This window comes from Camellia sinensis, chromosome 14 (genome assembly GCF_055761805.1).
Source record: "Camellia sinensis isolate YWXY chromosome 14, ASM5576180v1, whole genome shotgun sequence".
NCBI lineage: Eukaryota > Viridiplantae > Streptophyta > Magnoliopsida > Ericales > Theaceae > Camellia > Camellia sinensis.
In genome coordinates, this window is record NC_138974.1 from 66,309,245 (window position 1) to 66,336,173 (window position 26,929).

Sequence of the window (26,929 nt, forward strand, 5' to 3'; positions counted from 1 at the left end):
GTTAAGGATAAAGTTAGCAGACAAAATTGCCCTCCCCCCCACAAGTTCTAAGGTAACCCTGAACTAATCAACATGGCATTCATCATCGCTTTAAGAGTTCGATTCTTTCTCTCAGCAACACCATTTAACTGAGGAGAATGGTACAATGGTTTGGTGAATGATACCATGTTCAGAACAAAATTCTTCAAATGGTACATCATACTTACCACCTCTGTCACTCCTCACTATCTTAATGGTTTTGCTAAGTTGATTTTCAACCTCAAGTTTATATTGCCTAAAAGCTTCTACGGCTTCATCTTTACTTCTCAATAAGTAAACATAGCAATATCGAGTACAATCATCAATAAAAGTAATAAAGTACTTCTTACCTCCTCTAGTTTGAACAAATTTTAAATCATAGATATCTGTGTGAATTAAATTTAGAGGTTCAGTACTTCTTTCAACTTTATTAAATGATGCCTTAGTGAGTTTTGCCTTAACACAAATCTCACATTTATGATTAGGATCAAATTCTAAGTTAAGTAAACATTCTAAAGCAGTAAGTTTATGCAAAGAATTAAAATTAACATATTCTAATCTACCATGCCATAAGAAATAAGACTCAGCAATATAAACAGAAGATGTGTTCTTATTATTAATAGCCAAATTAGGTACAACAGTATTTATATTGAGCTTAAAAAGCCTATCACTCATGTAACCTCGCCCCACATACATTCTACTCTTGGAGAGTACAACTTTATCATATTCAAAGACTAATTTAAACCCATTCTTGATCAACAATGACCCAGAAATCAAATTCTTGCGAATTTCTGGCACATGGAGTACATTATTAAGAGTGAGTTCTTTTCCCGAGGTCATTTTCAGTGCAATCTTTCCTTGTCCTTCAACAGTTGAAGTGGAGGAGTTTCCCATGAAAAGTTGTTCTCCACTTTCCACCACTTTATAAGTTATGAACATCTTCTTATCTGCACAGATATGGCGGATTGCTCCAGTATCCACCCACCATTCCTTGGGATTACCCACCAAATTTGCTTCAGAGACTACTGCAGCAAGATTGATGTCTGCCACTCTATCAGAAAGATAAAAATCCTCAGTTATGTTGGCTTGTGCTAGCTTTTTGCTTAAACTCCCTCCGTCCTTGCAAACGTGACAATCCTTAGCGCGATGCCCATCTTTGTCGCACACAAAACACTTGCCTTTGAACCTCTTGTTAAACCCGTTGTTAATCCCTTTGTTGATCTTACTAGTAGATCCTTGTTTGGGACCATTGCCATTATGCTTCCGCTTCTTGTTGTTGAACTTTGACCCTTGTTCATGTTCCACAACATTTGCTTTAGCCTGCATAACATGATTTCCTGATTTCTTGTCGGAACCATCCGCACTATCAGTTCTTCCAATTTCATCTCCTTGCGTTTATGCTTCAAAAAATTCTTGAATTCTTTCCAAGATGGTGGCAATTTTTCAATGATTGCCGCTACTTGGAAAGATTTACTGAGAACCATCCCTTCCGCATATATGTCATGAAGAATTAATTGGAGATCTTGAACTTGGCTAATAACCGTTTTGGAATCCATCATTTTAAAATCCAGAAAACGACCGACAACAAATTTCTTTGTACCGGCGTCCTCTATTTTATACTTATGTTCTAGAGATTTCCACAGTTCTTTAGTTGTGCTTTTCACACTATACACATTGTACAGTGTATTGTCCAACCCATTGAGGATATAGTTTCGACACAGAAAATCACCATGTTTCCATGCATCGACTGCGACAACCACTTGTCGGTTAAATTCTCCCTCGTTCAATGCCGGTGCTTTTCATGAGTGAAGCGAGCCAAATTCAATGTGGTAAGATAAAATATCATCTTTTGTTACCATCTTTTAAAATCTTTACCATTGAATTTTTCTAGCTTCTCCCCATGATTTACCAGTACTGCCGGAGTCATCACTGGCACAACAGGTGTAGGGTTTTGAGTAATAAAAGTCTCAGTATTGTTAATTTCAGTTGTCATAATTCTGACGAAATAAAAATAATACACCAATCACAAATTTATACAAAAATGAATTTACACACAAAATAAACAGAATAATATTTTGTAACAAAATTTCAATGATAAAGAGTATACTACAACTATTTAAGAAATTAAACAGTATATTACTACTATTTAATTTTCCGAAACAAAATATTTGTCTGTCTATTACATAAATAAATAAATAAATAATCTACTTTAAGATTGTTATAACCCATAAGGGTGTATGTGTGTAAATTAAATAAACAATAAAATAAAATACTTCGAAAAATAATTATAAAAATTATTTCCCAAATTAAAAGCTTACAGTAATTAATCTCGAGGCTTGTGTTGGACACAATCTCCTTAAAGTAGATTTCGCCCTCGCTCCGGTGCTTCAAGTTTTACCAGCGTCTACTTCCCAGGATGCAATGATTAACACTTAAATTTGCAACACTACAAATTTAAGTCTGGCGAACCAAACTTTGCTGAAACTCTTTCTTTTTCTTCCTAATATTAAATGCAGAATAAATGCAGAAAATATGAAGACAGAAAGAGGAGCTGAGAGACGAAAATCAGAGGGAAATATTGAATGTTCTGAATTGCTGGAAGGCTGGCCTTTTATAGGTAAAAGGGTGGTTGTTCAAACAGGTGCTAACAGATAGGCAACTGTTCGGATAGATTTCAATAGATAGAAAATTTGTTTGGACAGTTCCAGATTTGTTCGGGAAAAGATTCAACAGGTTCAAACCTGTTCGGGTGGAAACCAACAGGTATGAAACCTGTTCGGACCTGTTTGGGTGAGGAAAAAAAAACTGGACCAGTATTAATTTGAATTTTGAAATCAAAATTCAAAATTAAATAAATAAAATGTAAATGATTTTGGCCCAAAAAGATAATTATTGGGCCGAACAAGCCCAACATCGGCCCAACCGACCGGACGAATGACGCGTACGATTTTAATTATGGACCCATAACCTCACCCTTCCACAAACTTAGATACCTCTTGAGGCCCATTCCAAGTATCTAATGCTAAGGTTTATAAACCCAAACAATTCCTCAAGTCTTTCCAATGTGGGACAAGTACATTTCATAAATGTGTAGGAAACCCACCAAAAACTAGTTCCACGAATCCGAAAACACACGTTGAATTCTCATTCATCCGAAAATGATTTTGAGCAACCAAATACATGAATTTATTCACTACGCAGCATTAAACATAAACCCATTTAGAAACGTTATAAATAACGCTTGGGTCCCACCTTAATTAATGTTCAAAGTTAGCAAAAATTAAGGTAATGTAAAAGTCATTTTCCAACAGTACATGTGACTTGGGGGCGCTCTATTAATATTACCAGTGTCCCCGGGCAAATCTGGGTCATCCATTCATGGATCTTGGACATGTATATAGTTGTAGTGTACAGGAAGTCACACTCAGACTCAAATGTGAGTAGTGTGAGTACTTTTAATTTTACGGAGTAATGATTTACACGTGTTGTGTGTAAAATGGTTTAGGTGATTGTAAAGTAAAAATAAAAACAAATCAATTGATAAAAGCAACGGCGAAAAAATAATTATGTTTTCAATTTTCATTAGACACTCTATCCTTGACCCAAATCTGAGTTCCAGACTCAATGAAAATTTAAAGGAAGCAAAAGTTTCATAGTATCGCTATTGGGCAGCTTTTCAAGTTTCACGAGAATATCTAAATTGGAAGACTGGAGTAGCATTATCTAAAAATCCTATAGACATTAAAACCATGCCTTACAAACAATTATGTGGAGATGTCCACGAATTAGGTGGAAAAAGAACGGCAGTGATTCGTAGCTCGAATCTTGTGGCTCGAGAGTGGCTCGATTTTTGTTTTCAGCAGGAGAAGGAAGAGGGAGGAGGAGGAGGAGGAGGAAGGAGAAGGGAGGGGAGGGGGCCATAAAAATGGCTGGAGGAGGAGTCGGGGCCGGAGGCGGGGCTGCGACGAGCTGCGGCGGGGCTGCGACGATCGGAGCTTCTGCGACGGGCGAAGGCGGCGGAGGCGACAAGCTCCTCGGGACGAGGACGGCGGGCGGAGGCTCCCTCTCTCCTCTTCCCCTCTGTTCTTCTTCTGGTTTCAACGAAGAAGAAGAAGAAGAAAAGGAAGAAAGAAAAAAAAAAAAAAAATCGAATTGCAAAACGACGTCGTTTTGCAATTCGAGCCGATTTCGAGCCACGATTTTCGAGCTACCAGTCTTTATCCGAAAAAGAAATAGAAAAAGCAAAGAAAAATATGATAAATTGTTTACAATCTCGCTACGAAATCTGCGTGGCTCGATTGGCCCGAAAATCAAAACGACATCGTTTTGATTTTTTGTTTTTTTTTTTTTGTCTTTTCTCGTTTTCTGAAGATCTGATGAAGAAGAAGAAGAAAAAAAAGAGAAGAAGAGGAAGAAGTAGCTAGTGAACAGAGCATCATCATCAACAACAACCTCTTCATCAACACAACATCTCATCAATAACAACCTCTTCATCAACACAGCATCTCATAATCACCATCACCATCACCTCAAGATCCAAAATCACCATCTCTCTCTCTCTTTTTTTTTTTTTTTTTTTTGAAACAGACAAAGTGGGTTTGATTTATGAAGTTGAAGAAGAAGAAGAAGAAGAAATTCATCAAACCCAGCAAAAAAAAAAAAAACAGTTTCACAGAAGGAAAAAAAAAATCAAAATCAAAAAATCAAACCCAAATCAAAGAGAGGGATGAAAGGTCTCTGTTTTTCTTTGTCAAAAAATGAATGAATTCACACAAAATCAAACCCAATCCCCTCTTTGTTTTAGATATAAACAGAGGTTGTTCTCTCTCTACTCTTTTTTTTGCCCAAGTCAAGTTGTTGGGTTGATGATTGATTAGCTGGAACCAACAGTTCAAGTTCATGACTTTTCTCATAGACTCCTCCGATTGCTCCTTCGCCTTCTCTTCCCTGGTTGTTGTGTTCATAATGTATTAAAAGAGATGAATAAAGGTTTACAAATTCGGGCCATTTTGGAGCCACGGTATTCGAGCTACCACTCTCAATTGCTTATTTGTGACATAAATTACAGCAATGTTAGGGTTACAAATTTTATGGTTCAAATGGTTCGAAATTATCAAAACGACGTCGTTTTAGGTGTAAAATAAGTTAAAACGACGTCGTTTTGACAGTTTCGAACCATTTAAACCACAGAATTTATGACCACCAAACATTTTTCCATAAATTAAATTTTGAGTATACATGTGAATTTGTGAAATACTTTTATAAGACAGGTTATTCAAATAATAAATTGCACAAATCTATATAAATTCGAAAGCTACCGCCTCCGTGGAATGAAAAAATTCAAAAGAGAATTTAAACTCATGACTTAAAACCTTACTATAGTTAGCTGGTGTTTCATAAAATTAAAAATTAAAGATTGAAAATGAAGTACTATGAATGTTGAATTTTCTAAGTTAGAAAATTATTGGATAAAAATTTAGGTGTTGAATTAAAAATAAGCTGATTGATATGTGTAAGATAAAATTTAAAATTTATTATTTTTAAATTGTATGTTTTAATTTTTATATTGTGATGATAGTGGTGGTGGAGTGGCATGATGGTGATGGTGGTGGTGGTAATGTTAATGGTGGCGGTGGCGTGGTGGTGGTGGTAACAATGATAGTAGTAGTAAAATGATGATATTCATGACAATAATAACAATGGTGATGAAGGTGGTAGTGGTGATGGCGGTGGTGGCAGTGATGGTGGCATAGTGGCGGGGGTAGTGATATCAGTAGTAATTGTGGTGATAATGATAGTAGTGGTGGTGACATAATTGTGATGGTTGTGATGGCGGTGGCAGTGGCATGGTGGTAGAGGTGGTGGTGGTGGTGGTGATAGCAGCGGTGATGATAGTATGTTTATGATAGTGTATATCGATATTTATGTTTAATATTTATAAATTCAGTCAGAATTAAATAAGTTTTGTATGATTTAAAAATTTCTTAAATTTTAGTCTACATTTTAAGAAATATTTAAATTTTTAAATGATATCAATTATAATTATCAAACGAACCCCCTTAAACTTAATATTAATTATAAGAAAATTTCTTAAAGAATCATATATCAATCTCAAATTGCATAAGCAAATTATAAAAAAAAAAAAGGGAAATTCTAATTTTTGCTCTTAGACATACCTACTCAGAGGGGATGTAAAGAGGATTCTTACATAAGAAAAACCACTATATCCAGAAGGGATATAAAAAATCTACCAATTATAGAAGGAAAAAAAAAAAAAAAAAAAAATCATCCTAGAAAGAAATTTTTATTATGAAAAAATCCAACCAAAATCATGTAAATATTATTTATGTGATGATGAGGTAGGGCATTATGTAAATAAGAATATAGGAAAGACTAAAATCCAATAATTCAGAAGGAGCGAAAACAAAATTTGAAATTTATTAAAAATTTTATGACAAAGAATTTGGTGATGAATCTATACTTAATATGTAATCAAACTTCTTTCAAATTTATTTGTGGCTTAATTTTATTTGACAATATGCTGGCTTTAGATTCTGAACAATTTGAAGAAAAATTTAAAATCCAATCAATATAAATGGTGCGTTCAAAAAAAATCTCTATAAACGGCTATCAGCATTGTATGGAGAAACTGACCTCTCTTCCCTATTTAAAGACTAGAGCTTATTGTATGAATAAAATTGTCATTAAAATTCAATTGAAACCTATTCTCTTACACAACAATATTAATATGTGAGCAATTGTCTGCTACCTTCCAACCTAGAAGCCCTTCTATTTCATAAACAAGTATAAATTATAGAGATGAGCAAGGTTCGGTGGTTCGATTTAAGAGTAAACCAAGACCAAACAATTACTTACGGTTGGAATCAAAACAAACCATGAGAATCTTCTAACCAAATCAAACCAAACCACTGAAACACGGTTTGCTCAGATGAATGTTTAGAATTAGGGCTACCACTATACAAGAACACACCTGCAAAATTGACCCTATTTCAAAAGCCACCCCCCCTCCCCCCAATTCATGTCAGTTTAGTAGAACTCTCAATGAACAATCATTTTAGAAATTCTCACTAACTGAACAATGTCTCACAAAGATAAGATCCATTTGATAATGCCTGATGAGTTTGACAATGCCTGAAGATAGATGCAGCTTGGACAAAGAAAAAACCTGTGATGATTCAACCCAGAAAGTCGAAGGGAAACCATATTGCACATCAATGTAAACAGTCACTTTTGAGCAAGACAGAAATTCTACCAGCAAGAGGCCCAAAAAAAAAAAACATTTTATTTCAACCAATTATGATTAAAATGAACCCAACAAGACCTACCAAAAACTCTTGCATTCAAACATCACCAATATATATATGGTTCACCTCCCTTGCTTATACAGCACCTCACATTCTGACATGCATCACAAAATCATTTACGATTATGACAGTTAAAATAAAAGCAAAGCATCAAAATAAAAGTTTAAGCAACTTTACACTGAACTAAGAATGAAAAGAAAAAGAGACATTGTTAAAGCAAAGCCTACTTCAAATCAATGAAAAAAGCACAATCTAATGACCTTTTTAATAATTATAATATTTAACAGAGAAGGCAACAAGAGAAACAAAGAAAACACATCAAGCCTGATGCAGCTAGGCCGAGTGCCACACAGTCGTGATAAAGGTGCTAGTCTACTACCTGATTGATACTACATCAAATTTTTATATTTAAAAAATAAAAATAAAAAGCTAAAAACAAAAGATCAAATAAAATAAAAACATACGAATTCCTCAATCAAAAAATATTTGCCAAGAAAAGTAATTTAATCAAGCTTTCACTCTCTGGATTAACAGAATTCAGCTGACATGGGAAAACCAATTCAAATAGCCCATAACAACTGCAAAGGTTAATTATATCTAAAAGTTGTTATTGTTTACCAAACCGGAGCAAATACATAATTGGATTTTCCATCTGATAGATTTAACAGCTGATGTCAACATCGGAACAGGATGAACAGAATCAACAGAAGCCTAAAGCACCACGGAGAATTTTATAAAACAAAGTTCCTGGAATAACTCTCAAGCTGCCAACCATACAGAGGTTAAACCAAAACTTGGTGAGACAGAAGAAACTATTTACATAAAAGAAGTTTTAGCCAATAGTATGCATGGGAGTTTTTCTTCTAGAAAGTCCATTAAAGAATGAAACACTTCACCTGATTTGAGGTTCAAAATGTGGAGTTGCACAAGATCTGCTCAACGAAGTCAACTAGTTGACAATATTCTCATCTATCAATTAACCAGAAAGCTCATTTAGTATCAACATTATATTAGACTTAAAGTGCCAAGTGTCCAAGACCTTCATGTTTATACTTTATTCATCCCGAAGAATATATAATTAGTAACCCTAGAGTGTTAATTTTTACTTTTACCTGCACCATTACTTGAATTCAAATTTCACAGCACACAAGCAAATAATACTATAATTGAATTCAAAGTTCCAAAAATATAATATAACAATTTAAACCAGAAACTTATCACAACTATTAAGCCCCAGTGAAGGCAATTATAGATGTCTTCAAATTCATCACACCTCATATCCTCTAAAAGAACAAAATCAAATTCCCAGCAAAGGGAAGACAATTATTACCAGCATATCAAGCAGCAAGGTCTGCATAAAGTCGCACTCAAGAGAGTCAGGAAATCCTCATTTATCCATGTCAACTGCCAGCAGTAAACACAGACTACATTAAACAGCTATCAATAATACACTCTTGTTCGAAACATAAGTTTCCAGTAAACTTTAAAGATACTAATCAAGAGGGTTAAAATGTTAAAATAACAGTCGAAAGTTCTAAAAGACAATAAATTTAATGGCCAGCGCCTTTTTTGGCTCTAAGCGATTCAAGAGCCTTTTTTCGTAATTCAATCTCAAGCTTTTTCTTCTCAGACTCCGTTTCTTCAGCATCGCTTGCACCAGACTCCATCCTCACAATGCGTTCACCATCAGAAGCATTACCATCATGATTCTTCACAAAATCTGAAGGTGGAGTGACAGTGTCAATTGACTTTGCTTTCAGCTTCTCTGCACGTCGCTCTTCCCTCTTGCGGCGTCGCTCGTCCCTCCGTCGTCGCCTCTCCTCCTTTCTCGATCTCTTCTCCTCCTTCCTTCTTCTCTTGGCGTCCTTCCTATCCTCTATTTCAGAATCATAACTTTCATCTGATGTCACTTCTTTCCTTTTGGACCTTTTATGTTTTCTTTTTTCATGAACTTCAGGGCGGTGCTTATCACTTTCCTGAGAGCCAGAACTCAAGGAACCACTTCTATCTTTCTCATCAACTTTTCTGGTTGACTTCAGTGCAGTTTCTGTTTCATGAAGCCGTTTGCTGCCCTTGACCTCATTTGAACGAGAGTTATTCTTCTCATCACTTAACGAAGAGTCTTTATTAACTGGTGGCGGTAACCGTTGTTGATCAGACACTTCAGGATGAAGCACTCGCCTGGAAGTTTTCTCACTGTCCAAAAGGGGGGCAAAATCAGGTTTGCATGGATATAATGGTCAAAATCATACAAACGACATAAAAATAACAAACCTCCTTATCTCCTGGTCCTTCATTCTCAATTCCAAGCCATCATGATGACTACGGATTTCACTAGACCGGCGACCACCAACCCTTTCAGAAGAATGGTCAACCTTGTAATGAACCCTCTCAAGTGAATCTTTACGCTCATCTGCTGTTGACGAATGTGAAGATTTTTTTTCTGAAGACTTGAGTTTCTGATCCCCATTGTTCCTAAATTCAAAGAAATCCAGTGAAACTCAGGATCTAGAATGAAACAACATTCAACATACTAGTGACAGAACCCAAAAAATCCCTATTTATCATATCAAATAACAAACAACAACGCCACCAACCTGGCATAGTTAGTCTCTTCCTTCTCTCTGCTAGATTCTGGACTCTCATGATGAGGATTTTGATTTCTAGGTTTCTGTGGAGGGCTTGCACTGATATCTCGGACTTTCTGTTCTTTTGGTTGCTTCACAGGCCTCTGATATGGGCTGTATGACCTTTAGGAGGAGTCATGCAAGCAATCCATATTCAATAACTATGATTATATGATTACACACCCACAATTTACAATATACCCCTACTCCTTTATTGCAAAATTTTATTTAAACTTACACCCCAGTTTCTCAGATATATAATGGTATTCATGACCTCCATCATTCTTTTCCATGTCAATTAACTACTTAACCAGAATGAAAGAGGGGAACACATTCCCTAAAAAGAAAGACTATATTTCAGTATAAATACCTCCTATCTTCACTAGGACTTCTTCTCCTAGAGCCTGGTGGAGATTCTGAAAGAGATTGAGACCTATGCGGCAAAGGCGATGAAGATGATGCTTTTTTATGGCTATTGTCTCGATCCCTTGAATCTCTCTGTGGTGACCTCAAAGAAATCGGTGGCCGACGCACCATAGAATCTGGTCCTTTACGAATGTCAGCAGAGTTTTCAACATTCTCTCTAGAACGAGGATGCCGAACAGGAGAGAACTTCTCGAGTGTCCTACATCATTACTTTTTACAACTCAGCAAATTGCTTCAATTCCTTGAACAAATCTATAAAGATACTAAAGAAAGAACATCACACATCAAGGAACTCTTAAAAATGCAAGAAGAGCCAACTATGAAAGGCACACTCATTACAATACCTTCTAATTTCCACAGCAGTATGAAAATTTTATTAGCACTGAACTCCAAAACAATTAAAAGCAGAATAAGAATACTGATAACAAATAGCATGCAATTCTCATAAAAGAAAATAAATAATTTTAATGCCAAAATACCTGATTCTTTCTCTAGGAGATTGAACAGGTGACCTTTGACGTTTTGGTGATTTCCTCCTTCCTGGTGACGGGGGCAAGCGGCGCACTGGAGACACAGAAATCCTCTCATCGGGTGAAGGAGACCTATGTCTAGAGGGAGTTGGTGATCTCCTGCGACGGTAAATAGGGGACCTACGTCGAATTGGAGATGGAGACCTATGCCGTGGAGTAGATGGAGATCTTCGATATCGCCGTCTTACAGGAGACGGAGATCTACGCCTCAATGAAGAGGGTGGTGATCTACGCCGCACTGGAGACAGTGACCTACGCTGCATAGGAGATGGGGATCTACGTCGTATGGGTGACCGTGATCTATATCGGAAAGGGGACCTGGATCTACGACGTACAGGTGATCTTGACCTACGTCGAATTGGAGACCGTGATCTACGCCTTAAAGGAGAACGCAATCTACGCCGTACAGGAGAAGGTGATCTACGACGTGAGCGTGATGTGGATCTTCGCCTAGAATGAGATAATCTACGTCTAGAAGGAGAGAGAGAACGCTGAGGTGAATACCTCCTACGAGGTGTGACTGACCGTCTTGGAGGAGAGTGATACACCCTTTCAGAAGAGATGGAGCGTCCTCTAGGTTGAGGAGGAGATTCAGATATATTTCTTGGCTTGCCTCTTTCACTGAAAAATATAAATTATATGAGTCGTGAAAAATCTATTCCATTACACACTACGATCAGAAAACATAAGAACCAAACAAGAAAATGCAATCAAATCAAAATAAACCGACAGTGATTGACATTAGATAATTATATATGCTCGTATGAGAAACTTACTCTGAATAACTTCTGGAATTGGAGAGTGACCTGCTAATTGATCTAGAACGTGTTTTTCTGCTCAAGAATCATCAACTTTTAAATTTAAATTGATCCGTAGATGCTAACAGATCGACACTCGCAAAAGAAAATAAAAAAGAAAGGAAAAAATTTAAAAGCATAGAGTGAGAAGAACACATACCTAGGAGACAACGAGGAACGTTCAGCTGAATGCGGAGATCTAGACACCCTGTACATGTAGAGAGAATACCATCAGTCTTCCATATGTGGTAGCAGTTTAAAATTGTTTTCACAAAGATATTCTCTACCAGAAACTCACTATTCCACTTAACAACGTGTTGATGACAAAGCACAACCAAGTGTTGAATCATATAGCTCAATAATGATAACATCTAAATTCTCATAATATTAACATAGAATCTGACAAATACTAATTTAATATTTAAATTTGAAAAACATACAGAAAGAAGACCATGCATATATTTTATCCAGTACATCAGCATATATAATGAATTGCCATTTTTTCCTCTCACCAAAAGGCGAGGAAAACAACTATATTTACCTACGCATTCAGGGCTTGTCAAATTTTCACTCACTGACCTACAAAAACACTGTACTGTTGAATCAACAAAAATATCCACAGAATATCCAACCATCAGAAGACCCTTACATCTTTTTTTCACACCCAGTAAGGTTGCTTGTCATACAACTTCAAAGGGAGAAAATTGTAGCTTAAAATATAGGTGAGTACAGCAAAAATTATGCAGTTACCTGGTGTAGGATGGGGATGATATGGCAATGGCATGGCAAGGTGGGCTCGTGAACATACATTATCTCTAGTGGGTTCTAATTGATCTAATCATGAATCTAACTCAAGTACATTTTTGTTATATATAAATTTGAGTGGTAAATTCAATCTGAACTCAAGAAACTTACAAAATTTAAAACAAGAAGAATCTTAGTTCTTTTATTTCATGACCAAACTTGAGTGAGCCCCTAATCAAAGCAATCACAATTAGATTGCTTTGATACACAACCACAACAATACTTTGGAGGCAAGGTCAAGCATCATTCCAAATACAAAATTTTAGTTCAAACAAACCAACTTCATTAAGTCTATAGAAGCCAATAAAAAAAAGCACATCTAAACTTAAAAAGAATCTAAACATACCCCCCTCCCTTTTTATTCTTCAATTAGGTAAGACACACACACCCAAATAGGACTTGAAATTTGCACCCCTTCAATTAACAGTGGCACGAGAGACCCCTCAAGCTAATAGTCGGTGGTGCCTCTAATGCATCAATCTTTCACTTAACCTTTTCTGAGGCCCTTCGTCATAACACTACAACGACAATATTTCTTATAAAGGGAACCTATTTTCTTCCAGAAAATGGTAACTGCCTTTTGCATCGGTATAGCTCTACTGCTTTGGGAGGATAAGGAGTGCAGACAATGCGGTAGGGAAGGAAAGCTTGCCAACAAAGCTTGTGTTATTATTCACTTTACACCAATTATCAATGCAATTACACAGGGAACTTTGGAGAGGGATGAAAAACCTAGCTACCGCCCTTTTATAAGTCCATCTATCATGTATATTTGCTATTACCAAAAAGGTTTCTTGCTTGCCCTGGAGCCAAATATTTCTAAGATTCTCTAAAGACTTTATTTTTTTGTTAGTTCTCTGAAGACATCTTCCCTAACATAGAAATGGCTACTGCATCACTTCTCCCTTTTGAAGACCCACTTAGCCCTTCAGACACAAGGGAGCAATTTGAATCTCACGGAACATCCAAATATGCCATCAAATCATTTTTCAATTACGATACCATGAGAGTGATGTAGCTTAAACAAAGAAAAAAAAATCAATTAATTTCAGTTATTTACTTTTTCTCTGTTTATATTTAAAAAATGTGGCCACCACATCCACTCAAGTAGTCATGTGATATCTTGGACAAGAATACTGAAGGACATGTAACATAGCCAAATAGATGCTGACACAAGAAAGTGAATGATAAGGACTAGGATTTAGGATTTTCCTCATGTCTGTCAGTATGGAGGGGTTGGGATTGAGTACACAAATGTGCCTGCTACTGCTACTGTTACTGTTACTGCTCTTCTTTCTTCCTCTTTACTCTATATTCTTCTCTTGTTTTCAACTATGTTTCTCGCTTGTGATTCTTGGGGCCATACAAATTATGGTTGTGGTTGCTAGATTGTTTGGCACTAGCCTACTAGGAACACAATAGGCGGAATGGACACAAATGCAAAGGTAGCTAGCCAGGCAGGAGGGCCTAAAGAAAAAGGTAGATACACCAAGAAATATTTACCACAGTTAAGAAAATAAAAAATATATTTCCATCCCTAACCTGCCCCTTCCTCTTGATCCATTCCTTTCACTGGTCTCTTTCTCATCAGCAGAATGAGCACCAGAAGCCCTCAACTGATGCTTTGAGCTTGGTTCCAAATCAGCATTATTAGCTCTCGAGATGTCAGCCTCGCCGTCCTACAGTAGTTTGAGGTAAAGGACATGAACCCAAATAATTGCAGAAGCAGGCTGAATGGCATGACAAACACAAAGGGAAGTCAAAAACAAAAGCCCAGCTCTACAGAAAGTAATTATGGCATGGAAAAAGTTAATTACCATCTTCCTTATTTTCTCTTGCTCAAGCTCTCTACTCTCCTTCTCCTTCTCTTTCTTCTTTTGAATTTCACTCGCTATCCTATCTGACTCAGCCTGCAATTGCCCATGTAGCAAAATTTATTTTTAAAAAAGGCAAAATATTGCCACAACTTTTTTAATAGAAAAAAAAATGGGAGCCATATCATAATTCAGGCAAAAAAATACCTTCTTCTTCCTAGTCTCCTCTTCTTTGGCGTCAAGAAACTGTTGAGGGACACCACTTGCATTCTTCTCTGCACTGAGAAGAAGCATCCAAAGCTCTTTCATAAATTTTCCCGTATTTTTCTCCATGAATCCAGTAAGGGAAATCTGAACCTGCTTTCCATTAACTTCCTGCAGCCAAAGAGAAGAACAGTTCAACAGACATAACGGGGTAGGGAAAAAAAAAAAAAATTTACTAAAGCTCGTGAAGATAAAACACAAACACACATAGGAACAAAATCTTGTATAAATTTGCAGTGCACATGTTAAATCTTGTTTTCACTTTTCACATTACAAATTTTCCATCTTATCATATTGATTCTATTTTTCATATTTATTTATTTTTCCACCGTTTTCACCCCATTCACCTTCGGGAAGTTTTATCTTCTTTCAAGCAAAGCGTTTTTTTTTTCTTTTTCATAAAAAAGAAAGATTTTTGTACTTTTCTTCAAATTATGAAAATGCTTAAGGCCTATTTTGGGAAGTGGCTTTCAGTAGCTGATCTTATTATCAACTTACGAAAATCCGAACATATGAGGATACCCTCACCTTATAAGATTCAAGTTAAAATGCTTGAAGAAGAGTATGGTCTGGAAAAGCTACGCACGATCAAAAAGCACAACCAACGATATGGCAGAAATAGTCTATTTTACAGGGATTCAAAAGAGTGCTTTAATATTTTCTTGAGAACTAGAGTCTCAAATGGAGAATGAAATAAAAAATAGAAAAACTATTTATTACTGGTGATGTTAAAGAGGGAAGTTTTCCTGTTTATTGTTTAGTTTCTGGGTACCCAGTCTTTACTTAACTCAGCCCAAGCAATAGCCAAAGACTACCATGCCTTTCTTGGTCGGACCAACCCCACCGGCAAGTGAAATCAAGCAAACCCCTTTTTACAGCTCTTTTGTTTTTTGCTTTTTTTTGGGGAATAATATACATTACACAACACCACATAAAGTAGATGATTCAAAGTTCACAATCACTAATTTTTTTTCTAAATAATTGAGTAAGAGAAGCTCAAAACCTTTCCGTCTAGAAGGCCATAGATAAAGTTGATAAGAACTTCATCTTCAAATCCAAGGAGTTCAGTCACACGGTTCGCAATCCAAGGTCTGACAACATCCATCTTCACCTTCGACATGTCCACCTAAACACATCATTCATTCAGTCAAGATCAAAACCATTCAATTCTCAAATCACAGATACACAACATGAAATTTTATAATTACCAGATGGTCCAATTCGGGAGCGAACTTCTGCGATTTCAACAGCTTGGCTTGTTTGTTCGAGAACCGAGTGTCCTGATCGGCCGACGTACCCTGCAAATCCAAGTAAAAAAGATCGAAGATCTGAACCACACATATGCAATAAACTCGGATCTAACAACAAATCGCGATTGATATAAGTAATTATACATTAATAGAAACAATAGATAGAGATTCGAAATCTTACCCTGAAAAACCCTCCCGACATTTTCTAGGGTTTGTGCTTCAGATGGTGAACTAGAGATTACAAAGAGAGAGAGAGAGAGAGAGAGAGAGATGTAATTGGTTGTCCCAGATTGTGGATTTAGAGCATGGTTTTTGGTAGTTGATGAAAGGAGGGTTTGGGAGAGGAGTGCGAGAGAATTGGGAAGGGGAGAGAGAGCGTATGGAGTCTCTGGACTGTGAAGGTGAAGCTTATCGGTCGAGCGTGGGTGTGTGTAGAGTAGTACATTTGTGGTGGTGGTGCCGAAAACGGGATGGGATGATTGCCCTAATTTCCTAATGGCGTATTGACGAAGCTACCCTTTTAGATTCTGCGCTCTCACCGATCTTGGGCCCCGTTTGTCTTGGGGATGGGAGGGGGATTGGGATTAGGATAGTTGTAGGCTTTATTTAGGTCAAGTTTGGGAAGATTAAAAAAGTGCACTTTTTGTTTTTTTGGACTAAAAAATTGAGGTTGAAAATATAGATGTTTGGGTTAACTTTTTGGCTTTTTATTGAAAAATGTGTAATAAAAAATTGTAAAAATTGATTTATAGGGAAAAATTTGAATTGGGAGTTGTGCAGCCGTAATTGTTGACTTTTGGTGAATAGTGTTAACTTTTTAACTTTTTGAGTAACTTTTTGGCTTTTTGACTTTTTTGGATCTTCTCAAACTTGGCCTTAATGTGCTGTTTGTTTACAGAGTTGAGAAATGGACTGCTAAGCTTAGGATAGGCCTTGCAGATGAGATTTGAATGGGCCTCTATGACTTGATATTAGAAAAATAATCCGACATATTAGAAATTTTTTATTTTATTTTTTACATGTCGGGCATTTTTTTTTAAACATTAATGTTTAATTTTTTATATTTTTTGTTAAGTAAAAATCATTATTTTATTTATTTTATTTTTTTCTGAAAATTTTTTATTTTATTTTTATTTTTTAAAATTTTTTTACATGTTGGGTATTTTTTTTAAAACATTAATGTTTAATGTTTTTGTATTTTTTATTTTTTTTATTATTTTATATTTATTTTATATAAAAATAATTTAACAATCGTTACATTAACAACTATCATCAAAACAAATACAATTTTACTTAATCCCCTCACTATCAATCCCCTCCATTTTACCTCTGAAAATAAACGGGGCCTTAGATTATTGAGGTTTGGTTTGAGTTTTGTGGATTGTTTTTTTGAAAATTAAGGGTATGTTTGGTTTGGATTTGTAGAGTAATTTTGAGAGAAATTTTTAAAAAAATTTGTTTGGTTTGTAAATTTTTTAAAATAATTTTCAAAATGACTTTCTCTCTCTTACCTATTAATCAATTACTTTTTCTCTCTCATCTCTCCTTCTCAATCACTTTTTCTCTCACATATGTCTGCTCAATTATAACAAAATATCAAATCATTCTAAACTCTCAAACTCTAAAATTATTTTCAAAATATACAACCAAACAAATCAAAAAAATTTCTAAACTCTCTCCCCATAACAATTTTTAAAAACTACTCTCCCAAAACCAAACCAAACATAAATTTTTTATTTTTCGTATTTTTTTATTTTTAGTTAATATTTTTATAATTTTAAGCATTTTTTTATTTTTTTAGATACATTTTATTTAGATTTATCTAAAAAATAAAAAAAAATTGTGAAAAATATTTTAAAAAATTAATAAATATACAAAAATATGAAAAAATATATATTAAATTCTCGTATTTTGTTGTATTTTTGATATTTAGTGAATTTTTAAAAGATTTTTTCACAAAAATTATACTTTTATGTGTATTTATGTTAGGTGTGTTTAAAAATTAAAAAAAAATGCTTAAAATATTAAAAAAATTCAGTAAAAACAAAAAAAAACGAAAAATAAAAAAGTAAAATTTTTTGAAAAGTTTTTTTGAAAAACCAAAAATAAGCAAGTTGAATTATTATTATTTTTATTATCATTATTATTATTATTATTATGTAGTGTAATAAAAATCATCATTTTTTGATTTTTGAATTTTCAAAAACATCTTTTTAGTTAATTTAATTTTAATCTAGATACAAAATAAATAAATAAAATTGAAGATGTATAAAATTTTTATAATTTTTTATAAATACATTTTTGTTTTTATTTTTATAAATACATTTTTGATTTTTGTTTTTATATTTAGTGACTTTTTTGAAAATCAATTATGTACTCTTTAGGCATGTTTATATTAATCAATTATGTACTCTTTAGGCATGTTTATATTTATATTAAGTGAATTTAAAATTTTAAAAAATCTTCAAAAAAAATATGAATTGAAAACTTAAAAATTTATTTTTAAAAATTTAAAACCAAACACAATAAATAATATCTTGTCACATACTTTTAACTGTGTTTCTAATATAATTTAAAATGGTGAAAATTTTCTATATAAATAAAGCAAAAATATGGCTATTTAAAAAAAACATGAATAAAAATAATTTAAAATTAAATTAAACTTTTATGAAGATGTAACTGAGTCTAATTCCAAGAATATAAAGTTAACGACCAGACAAATTTTCAGAGACCTCTTATAATTACTGAAACTCAAGATTTTGGATAGTATAAATACATATTTTCAAAATTATATTATGCTTTTGGATAAATCACACTAGCTATTATGTGAGTTTATTACAAGGAGCTCTATTAGTATGAGAAAGTTATTGTTGAGATTTAAGTTTATTACAAAGAGCTCTATTAGTATGAGAAAGTTATATCCGTTTCATGAGTTTAAAATTTGGCCCAATTGTTACGAAAAAAAATTAATTAGTTAAACTTTTTATTCTTAAACTTTCATTTGAATTTTGTTTTGATTTCTTAGTTTTTAATTGTAACAATTAAAACATTGAGTTTTAATATTTATTTCAATTGGGGCAATTTGTCACTTGCCATTAAAAAAATGATAAAAAGTGCTCACAGAGTGAGCATGTAAGTATATTAAGAACATAAATAAAAATATATATGAAAAATTTACACTTGTTGCTCTTTAACTTTGTAGAGGGTCAGAAATTAAGCCTCAAACAAAGTACGAGCCTAAGCACTGAGATCGTCCCAAAGAGGCAACTAGGAATAAAGAATGAGCATGGCCCAAAGCCCAAGGGAAATGGGCTAACATTGGGCCAAAGTAGATCCAACCCACCAGGGGTCCAAATGGACTCCACGAAGGAAAATGCCTTAGTCAAGTTGCAGAGACAACACCTGCAGCAGTGAAGTTGCGGAGGGAACATGTGCAGTAGGAAAGTTGCTGAGGCACATTGCCTCAGTGTTGTCATTCTTAATATCTTCAGTTCCGCCACCATTCGAAATTGCTGAGGGAAAGAGAAAAGCCGACACAACTAAATTGCAGAGGCAACACTTGCGACGGTCAAGTTGCGAAGGCACTTCGTCCAAACGCCGTCATCCCAAGTAATGTCGGTGCCGCCGCCATTCCAAGTAATGACGTGTAAGGCCCCGGTGTCCCACATCGGGAATGGAAGGGGAGTTCCTGGGCTATAAAAGTAAAAACCTGGACCCTTATATAGCATCGAGGCCTTTTCCCAGGTGGTGAAATCCCTATTAGAACTCTCCAGTTAAGTGTGCTTAGGCTGGAGTAGTTCTAGGATGGGTGACCCACTGGGAAGAACAAATCCGTGCGGGCGTGGCCCAAAGCGGACAATATCAATGACGTATAAAGGGTCGAGGCGTTACAAATGGTATCAGAGCTGACTCTCTGGAGTATCGAGTGTGGGCCCCTGGCGTCTCTCGATGCATGTGGGCGGGCTTGCGAGCTGGCAGGCTACTGCACGGGGACGTGCAGCCTTATGGGGGGTGGATTGTAAGGCCCCGGTGTCCCACATCGGGAATGGAGAGGGAGTTCCTAGACTATAAAAGTAAAAACCTGGACCCTTATATAGTATCGAGGCCTTTTCCCAGGTGGTGAAATCCCTATTAGAACTCTCCAGTTAAGTGTGCTTAGGCTGGAGTAGTTCTAGGATGGGTGCCCCACTGGGAAGAACAAATCCGTACGGGCGTGGCCCAAAGCGGACAATATCGATGACGTATAAAGGGTCGGGGCGTTACATGTCGGTACCACAGCCATCTAGAGTTGCTAAGGAAAGAAGAAAAACGAAGCAACTAAATTGCAGAAGCAGTACTTACAGCGCCCAAGTTATGAAGGCATTCTGTCGGCTCCGCCATCTCTAATATCTTCGGTCCTACCGTCTGAACTTGTCGTGGGAAATGACTACTGCAGCAACTACGACCGCAGCAACTAAGTTGCAGAAGCAATATCCTCCCAAGGTGAGAGCAGCCTTTAGGAGAGGCCTTCATCTACAAGTAAAGGCTAATGCTTGGCGCTGATAGCAGACCCCAAGGCATTACTAGCCTAGGGCTGATAGCAGGCCCCAAAGTTCATTTAACTTTGTGCTGATAGTAGGCCCCAAGACTTATTGGTTGGAGCTGATAGCAGGTCTAGAGATACTAGTTTACCGTGGCGATCCCACGAAGATGGAAGCAGGGTAGCTTGAACATAAGGGACTTCCTTTCCATTACCCAGTTTATGGACCTGCCTTAGTCGCACAGGTAAGACCAAGGAAGCCCCTTTGGGCTTGATACTAAGGCACATCATGGCTGATAGCAGGCTTGGCTGTGACCTTTACCCAGGGAAGTTGGGGAGTTTGTGGTTAGGTGGCTAAGGGTAGAGGCTTTGTTGAGGTGAGCACGAATGCAGTTGATAACAGACTAATGGAGTCCTAAGAATGCATGTACTAGCCAAATAGAACTGAGAAGGCAAGTGCAGTGGCAAAGTTCACCGATGCAAGTGCACTTGCTGAGGTTCAAGTTGAGAAGGCAAGTGCAGAGGCAAACACTCTCGCTACAACTGCACTTGCTGAGGCTCAAAAGGGAGTTGCAGCGCCAAACACTCCCGTCGTAACTACGCTTGCTGAGGCTCAAAAAGGTAGTTGCGAAGGCAAACAGATAGTACACAGTACATGCAGAGGGACACGTGGCACCTTCAGCCTGGTGGCTCAAGGTAAAATATTCCATGTGATCCTCTGCGACACATGTCTTCTCTCTATTTGGCCACTTGGTGTCCTCTTGGTACCAAGGAAAAGCCTATAAATAGGACCTATATCCCTCTTGAGCCACTTGCTTCACCCTCACCCAGCTACACACTCTCTAACTCTCATACTGTTGCTGCTACTCATTCTCCAGTCACTTCCACTATCTTTGGACCATTTGCGTAGTTTTGCCTCTCTAATCACTTCTCTAGCCTTGAACCCCCTACATTTCTGGCAACTTTGCTGGAGAGGCTGCTTTGTTAATGGTCCATACCCGTAGTGGCTTACACATTTCACTAGAAAAGATGGCAGAGGATGAAGTTCAGTAAACCCCACGGCAGCAAGGCTCTTCTAATGGCGGAGCAGCACATGTGAAGGACCATGACCACAGTGTTGTGATTAAGGCAGTTCAGTCATTCCAAGATAAGCAGAGGGAGATCTTGGCGGCTTTGCAAACTCTCACTAGACTATTATGGCCATAGCTTCTAGACCAACTCCAGTGCAAGCACCTCCGCCTGTAGCAGTCTCAAACCTAGTGCCTAACTTGTCTTCTAAGGTTTGGGCTCCGATCCAAGTGCCCCTGGTAGTACCTCTTGTGAATGGTACGGCCGTTGGTTTAGCTAACCAGGAGCAGACTGGACCATTCCAGCCCACTCATTTTGTTACTCTAGCCGATGTACAAGCTATGCTCGAGCAAGAGCGTAGCAAGAAGTAGCTACCATCTCTGCCCAAGTTTATTAAGTTTGATGAAAAACAAGGCAATGCCAGAGAACACGTGATGAGGTTCATTGAAACTCTTGGTGTCCATGGTAGTGACCACTCTCTGCGCCTTCGGGAGTTCTCCAAATCACTTACTGAAAAGGCTTACAGCTGGTATGTGAACTTGGCTCCCAACTCGATCAAGAGTTTGAAGGAGATGGTAAACAAGTTCCATACGAAGTTCTTCCAAGTCTAAGAGAAAGTTACAACCCTCACACTTGGGCGAATTATCCAAAAAGAATGCGAAGATATACTGGACTATGTTAAGTGGTTCCAAGATAAGGCTATTGACTGTCATGTACCAGTGGATGAGGCCCATTTAGTCATCATATGTGTGGAGGGTGCCATACGTGACTATAAAATTTTCTTGGTGAACCATAATCTGCCTACCTTTTCAGCCTTGATTGAGGCAGCTAGGAACCTCAGTACCACTAGTCCCTTACACAGATCTCATGACAGTGACCGCTACCCTCGCCGTAGCAAAGTTGTTGCGATAACCTCTATAGGAGGGAGCCGCTCGCAAGCAGAGGCCTCGTCCTCTCAAAAGAGGAAGAGTTATGAGGACAGAAATCCATATCCCTGCAGCCTTAAGAATGTTAAGGCCTTGGTTAAAGAATGGGTAACTGATGGTGAACTTACTTTACCTCCGGTTAATGTCCCTCCAACCAAGAAGGACAAAGAAAGCCTAGATTATTGTATCTATCACAGAACCACCAAACACCCTATTAGAGACTGTTGGACTTTGAAAGTATCTTCAAGAAGAAAGTTGATGCAAATAAGCTGAATTTCAAAGATGCCAATAATCGCAATGTAAAGAAGGACCCCTATCCTAATCACAAGGAGAAGGGGAAGAATGTACACATGATTGGCTATCTTGGGCCTATGCGCGATCAAGTGCACATGGCATCTTATTATGATGAGTGAGAAGAAATCATAACTAGCCAGCTCCCTGAAACAGTACCTGCAGAGGCAAAATTCGCAGAGAATACTCATGCTCAGGCCTTGTAAAACTCTGTTAAGTTTCGCACTTTCTTTGACCAGCTGGGGTTGAACCAGGTTAGAAGCGACAAAGGCCCTTATTAACATTTCCAAAGTGCACCATGATGAAGTTGCTGAGGCTAAGGAGTATGTGCCTCGGTGCATCCAGGACGATTATGGGGCCATTACTTTTTCAGAAGCAGACAGAGCATATCCATTTCCTCATAACCGTCTTCTTTTTGTCACAGCTTACATCAATGATGTAGAGTTCAAGCATCCTTTCCTTGATGGTGGGACGTCCATAAACATCATCACTACTGACACCTTTGCAAAGGCTAGTATCCTAGAGTCCAGGATGGTTTGCCAACCCATCACTATAACGGGTTTTGGTGGTGAGAAAAAGGTTACTAGGGGCCATGTTGTCGTGGACTTAGCAGTTGGCGAGATCCGCTCCACTACTAAGTTCCATGTGATTGAAGCGGACACAAATTACCATATGATACTTGGCAGAGCTTGGATATACCGATATGGGGCTATCCCGTTAAGTTATCACCAATGCATGAAGGCAAAGTTGCGAAAGCACACAGTAACCATAAATGCGTCTGAAAAGTCATTTGGAGTAGAAGAGGCACACTATTCTGATGCAGTTTTCTTTACTGAGCTGTCAACGAATAAAACTCCAAGGACCAGGAAAATTATAGGGGCAAAGTTATCGAAGTGGGAAGACATTCGAGATGCAGAGGCTACACCAAAAAGTAGTGGACAGAAAAGGAGCAGCAAATCCACAAGTCCTCCGCCCAAGATTGTTAAAGTGCGCGAGGGCAGCAAGACAGTTTGCTACCTATGACGGTCTTAGAGGCCAAACTTCATACCTTGGGAGGATGGCCCCGAGACAAATAAATGTGATGGTGATGAGTCCCAAGAAGGATTGGTAGAGACGCCTGAGCCCGCCCCTGAATGCATGCAAGATAGGCCCAAACCGCAATAGAAGGTACTTGCTAAGGTCTGCCTCAGTGACTTACCTGGGCAGAGCAAGCCGATGTTTATCAGCAATACAATGGCTCCAGCAGCCAAGGCAGAATTGATAACACTACTAAAGCAATACAGTGATGTCTTTGCTTAGACATATGACGAGATGCCTGGTCTTGACCCATCCCTTGTCACTCATCATCTGGACACTTTTTCTAACTCTAAACCAATCAAGCAGCATGCTCAAAAGTATCACCCTGATCTTGAAGTAAAGATTAAGGCAGAGGTAGAAAAGTTACAGAGGGCCAAGTTCATTGAACTTATACAATACCTAAATTGGCTAGCAAATATTGTACCTATGCAGAAGAAGAACGGTTAGATCAGGGTCTGCGTAGACTTTCGCCACCTGAATAAGGCCTGCCCGAAAGATGAGTTTCCATTGCCCCATGTCGGCACACTTGTCGATTCTACTGTAGGCCATCAGATGTTCTCCTTCATGGATGGGTTCAGTGGTTATAACCAGATCAAAATGGCACTAAAAGATGCAGAAAAGACGGCTTTCAGAACGCCCTTGGAAAAATTTTTCTATACAGTGATGCCCTGTGGTTGGAAAAACGCGGGGGCAACCTACCAACGGGTTACGACTGCAGTGTTGCATGACATGTTACATCATGAAGTGGAAGTATATATGGATGATCTGGTGGTCAAGTCTATTGAGGCAAACCGCCACCTCTGTGACTTGGAAAAAGTTTTTCAGCGTTGTTGCAAATTCTGCCTCAAGATGAACTCTCTCAAGTGTGTCTTTGAAGTTACCGCTGGCAAGTTTCTTGTACACCAGCGGGGGATCGAAGTAGATGGGGATAAGATCAAGTCAATCATGGAGATGCCACCACCACACTCTCAAAAAGGCCTTGAAGAAATTCCTAGGCAAAGTTTCATACCTCAGGAGGTTCATTCCAGCCCTTGTTGAGATAACCTTTTCCTTTGGGACACTGCTGAAAGGGAATCACAAGTTTGAATGGTTGCAAGAACACCAACATGCGTTTGATATGGTGAAGAAAGCACTTACCTCTCCACTTACAATGATTGCCCCACAGCTCAAAAAGCCTCTGCTACTGTACCTGACCTCTACTCCTCGGTCTATTGGAGCTTTACTTGTCCAAGACATAGATGGCATTGAGAAACCAGTCTATTACATCAGTCACAAAGTCAATGGTGCCGAGTCGCTGTATACCCCAATTGAGAGACATTGTTTAGCCTTAATCTTTGCAGCGTAGAAGTTGCGCCATTGTTTTTTGGCACATCCGATCCAGGTTGTGACCCAAAGTGATCCAGTCAGCTACTTGCTGAGCAAGCCCGCTCTGACTGGAAGAATGAGAAGATGGCTCTTGGCTCTAGCAGAATGTGGCATCACTTGTGTTACTCCCAAGGCTATTAAGAGCCAAGCGCTTGTAGACTTACTGGCCTAATTCCCATCTAGTAAACATGAACCTGCAGAGGTACCTCTACCAGATGAGGTCCATGTCTCAACAGCCGTAATTGAGACTTATTGGGACTTAAAATTAGATGGAACTTCCGGAGCTGGGAAAGGCAGAGCTGGTATAACATTTACCAGTCAAGAAGAAGAGAAGTTTCATCTGTCATATAAGCTTGCCTTTGAGTGTTCAAACAACGAGGCTGAATATGAGACGTTGATACTAGGTCTAATAGCTGCCCAAAAGAAGGGCCTCCGCAAGTTGAGAATTTGGGGTGACTCCAAGTTAGTTGTCAAGCAAACAATGGGTGATTTCGCCTTAAAGGAGCCTCTGTTGGCTCTATATCGCACCATGGTTCAGAGGTTGCTCACTCAGTTTGAGGATGTCCAAATCCAGCATACTCCTAGAACACACAACCATTTCCCCAATGCCTTGGCTACACTGGGGGCAAAGGTGGAGATACCAGATGATAGTATAGCCATCGTTATCGAGAAAAGAATAACACTAGCAGTGCTAGCAGAAGAACATACAGAGCAAGATACTGAGGGATGGAAAGCAGATATAATTCAACAGTTGAAAACTGGCCAGGGAACAATCAGACCAGCAAAACTTGCATTATTTCTGCTCCTCAAAGGAGAGTTATATTTTCGAAGTCCCAACAATTTGCTAGCAAGGTGCGTCAGTAGACAAGAAACAACTTACAGACTTAAGCAGATCCATGCTAAGTCCTATGGAGATGGAGATATCAGTCAATACCGACGGATACAGAGGCAAAGGTAATACTGGCCAAAGATCGAGAAGGAAAGTATTGAGTTGCAGAAGCAATGTGTAAAGTGTCAATTCTATCCTAAGGAAGAGGAAGCTCATCTCTTAAGAAGTGAAGAATGGAGGCAACTATATATTGACTACCTTGGAAATGGCACGCTGCCTGAGAACAAAATCGATGCAATCAGAGTTAAGAGGCGAACCCTCCGCTTCTTCCTTGACCAAGACAAGCTGTACCAAAGAAGTTTTGAAGGGGAACCTTTGGCGTGTTTATCAAAAGTGGAGGCAAATGAGGTGCTGAGAGAAGCCCACAAGATAGAACATCAAGGAGAGCAGCGATTATATGGACACCTTATTCACTTCGGCTACTACTGGCCGATAATGGAAGAAGATGCTAAAAACTTTGTGAAAAGATGCCAATCCTACCAGAAGTTTGGAAATTTGATACATACACCGACAGTTGAACTACACAACTTCAATACTTCTGACTTGTTTCATACATGGGCATTCGACCTAGTGGGTCCTATAGCGCAGCAATCCAAAGGCTATAGATAGATACTTGCAGCAACTGAAGTTAGCACCAAGTGGGTAGAGGCTATACCGGTAAGGAAGGCAGATGGGGCAGGAGTAGCCAACTTCATTAAAGAGAACATAATCTGCAGGTTTGGCATACCCAAAGTCATGTTGTCTAATAATGGAACTCCCTTTGTAAATCGCCATGTGTGAAGACTGTTGGATGCCTACAAGATCAAGCACCACAAGTCTAGCCTATACTACCTCCAAGGGAACAGACAAGTTGAGGCGTCCAACAAAACCCTTATCCGAATACTAAGTAAAATGATGGATAAAGCAGGGGGCACATGGTCTGAACAACTTTCCATAACA

At 37.9% G+C, this 26,929-nt stretch overlaps 2 protein-coding genes across 2 annotated transcripts; one reads left to right on the forward strand and one right to left on the reverse strand.

The window, feature by feature from the left end:
- Window positions 1-8,718: 8,718 nt before the first annotated feature.
- LOC114274150 (splicing factor PWI domain-containing protein) lies at window positions 8,719-16,418 on the reverse strand. Its single transcript, XM_028216020.2, has 13 exons — window positions 16,037-16,418; window positions 15,814-15,903; window positions 15,609-15,731; window positions 14,549-14,716; window positions 14,345-14,437; window positions 14,070-14,206; window positions 11,884-11,931; window positions 11,703-11,759; window positions 10,876-11,547; window positions 10,341-10,595; window positions 9,941-10,093; window positions 9,618-9,818; window positions 8,719-9,539 (listed from the first exon to the last, which is right to left on the reverse strand). Exons 1-13 carry the CDS (start codon window positions 16,055-16,057, stop codon window positions 8,894-8,896), a joined length of 2,664 nt encoding a protein of 887 aa, XP_028071821.2. The 5' UTR covers window positions 16,058-16,418; the 3' UTR covers window positions 8,719-8,893.
- A 7,552-nt stretch (window positions 16,419-23,970) lies between these two features.
- LOC114274168 (uncharacterized) lies at window positions 23,971-26,599 on the forward strand. Its single transcript, XM_082904961.1, has 4 exons — window positions 23,971-24,178; window positions 24,281-24,736; window positions 25,302-25,957; window positions 26,132-26,599. The coding sequence occupies exons 1-4, from the start codon at window positions 23,971-23,973 to the stop codon at window positions 26,597-26,599; spliced, it is 1,788 nt and encodes a 595-aa protein (XP_082761087.1).
- The last annotated feature ends 330 nt before the right edge of the window (window positions 26,600-26,929 follow it).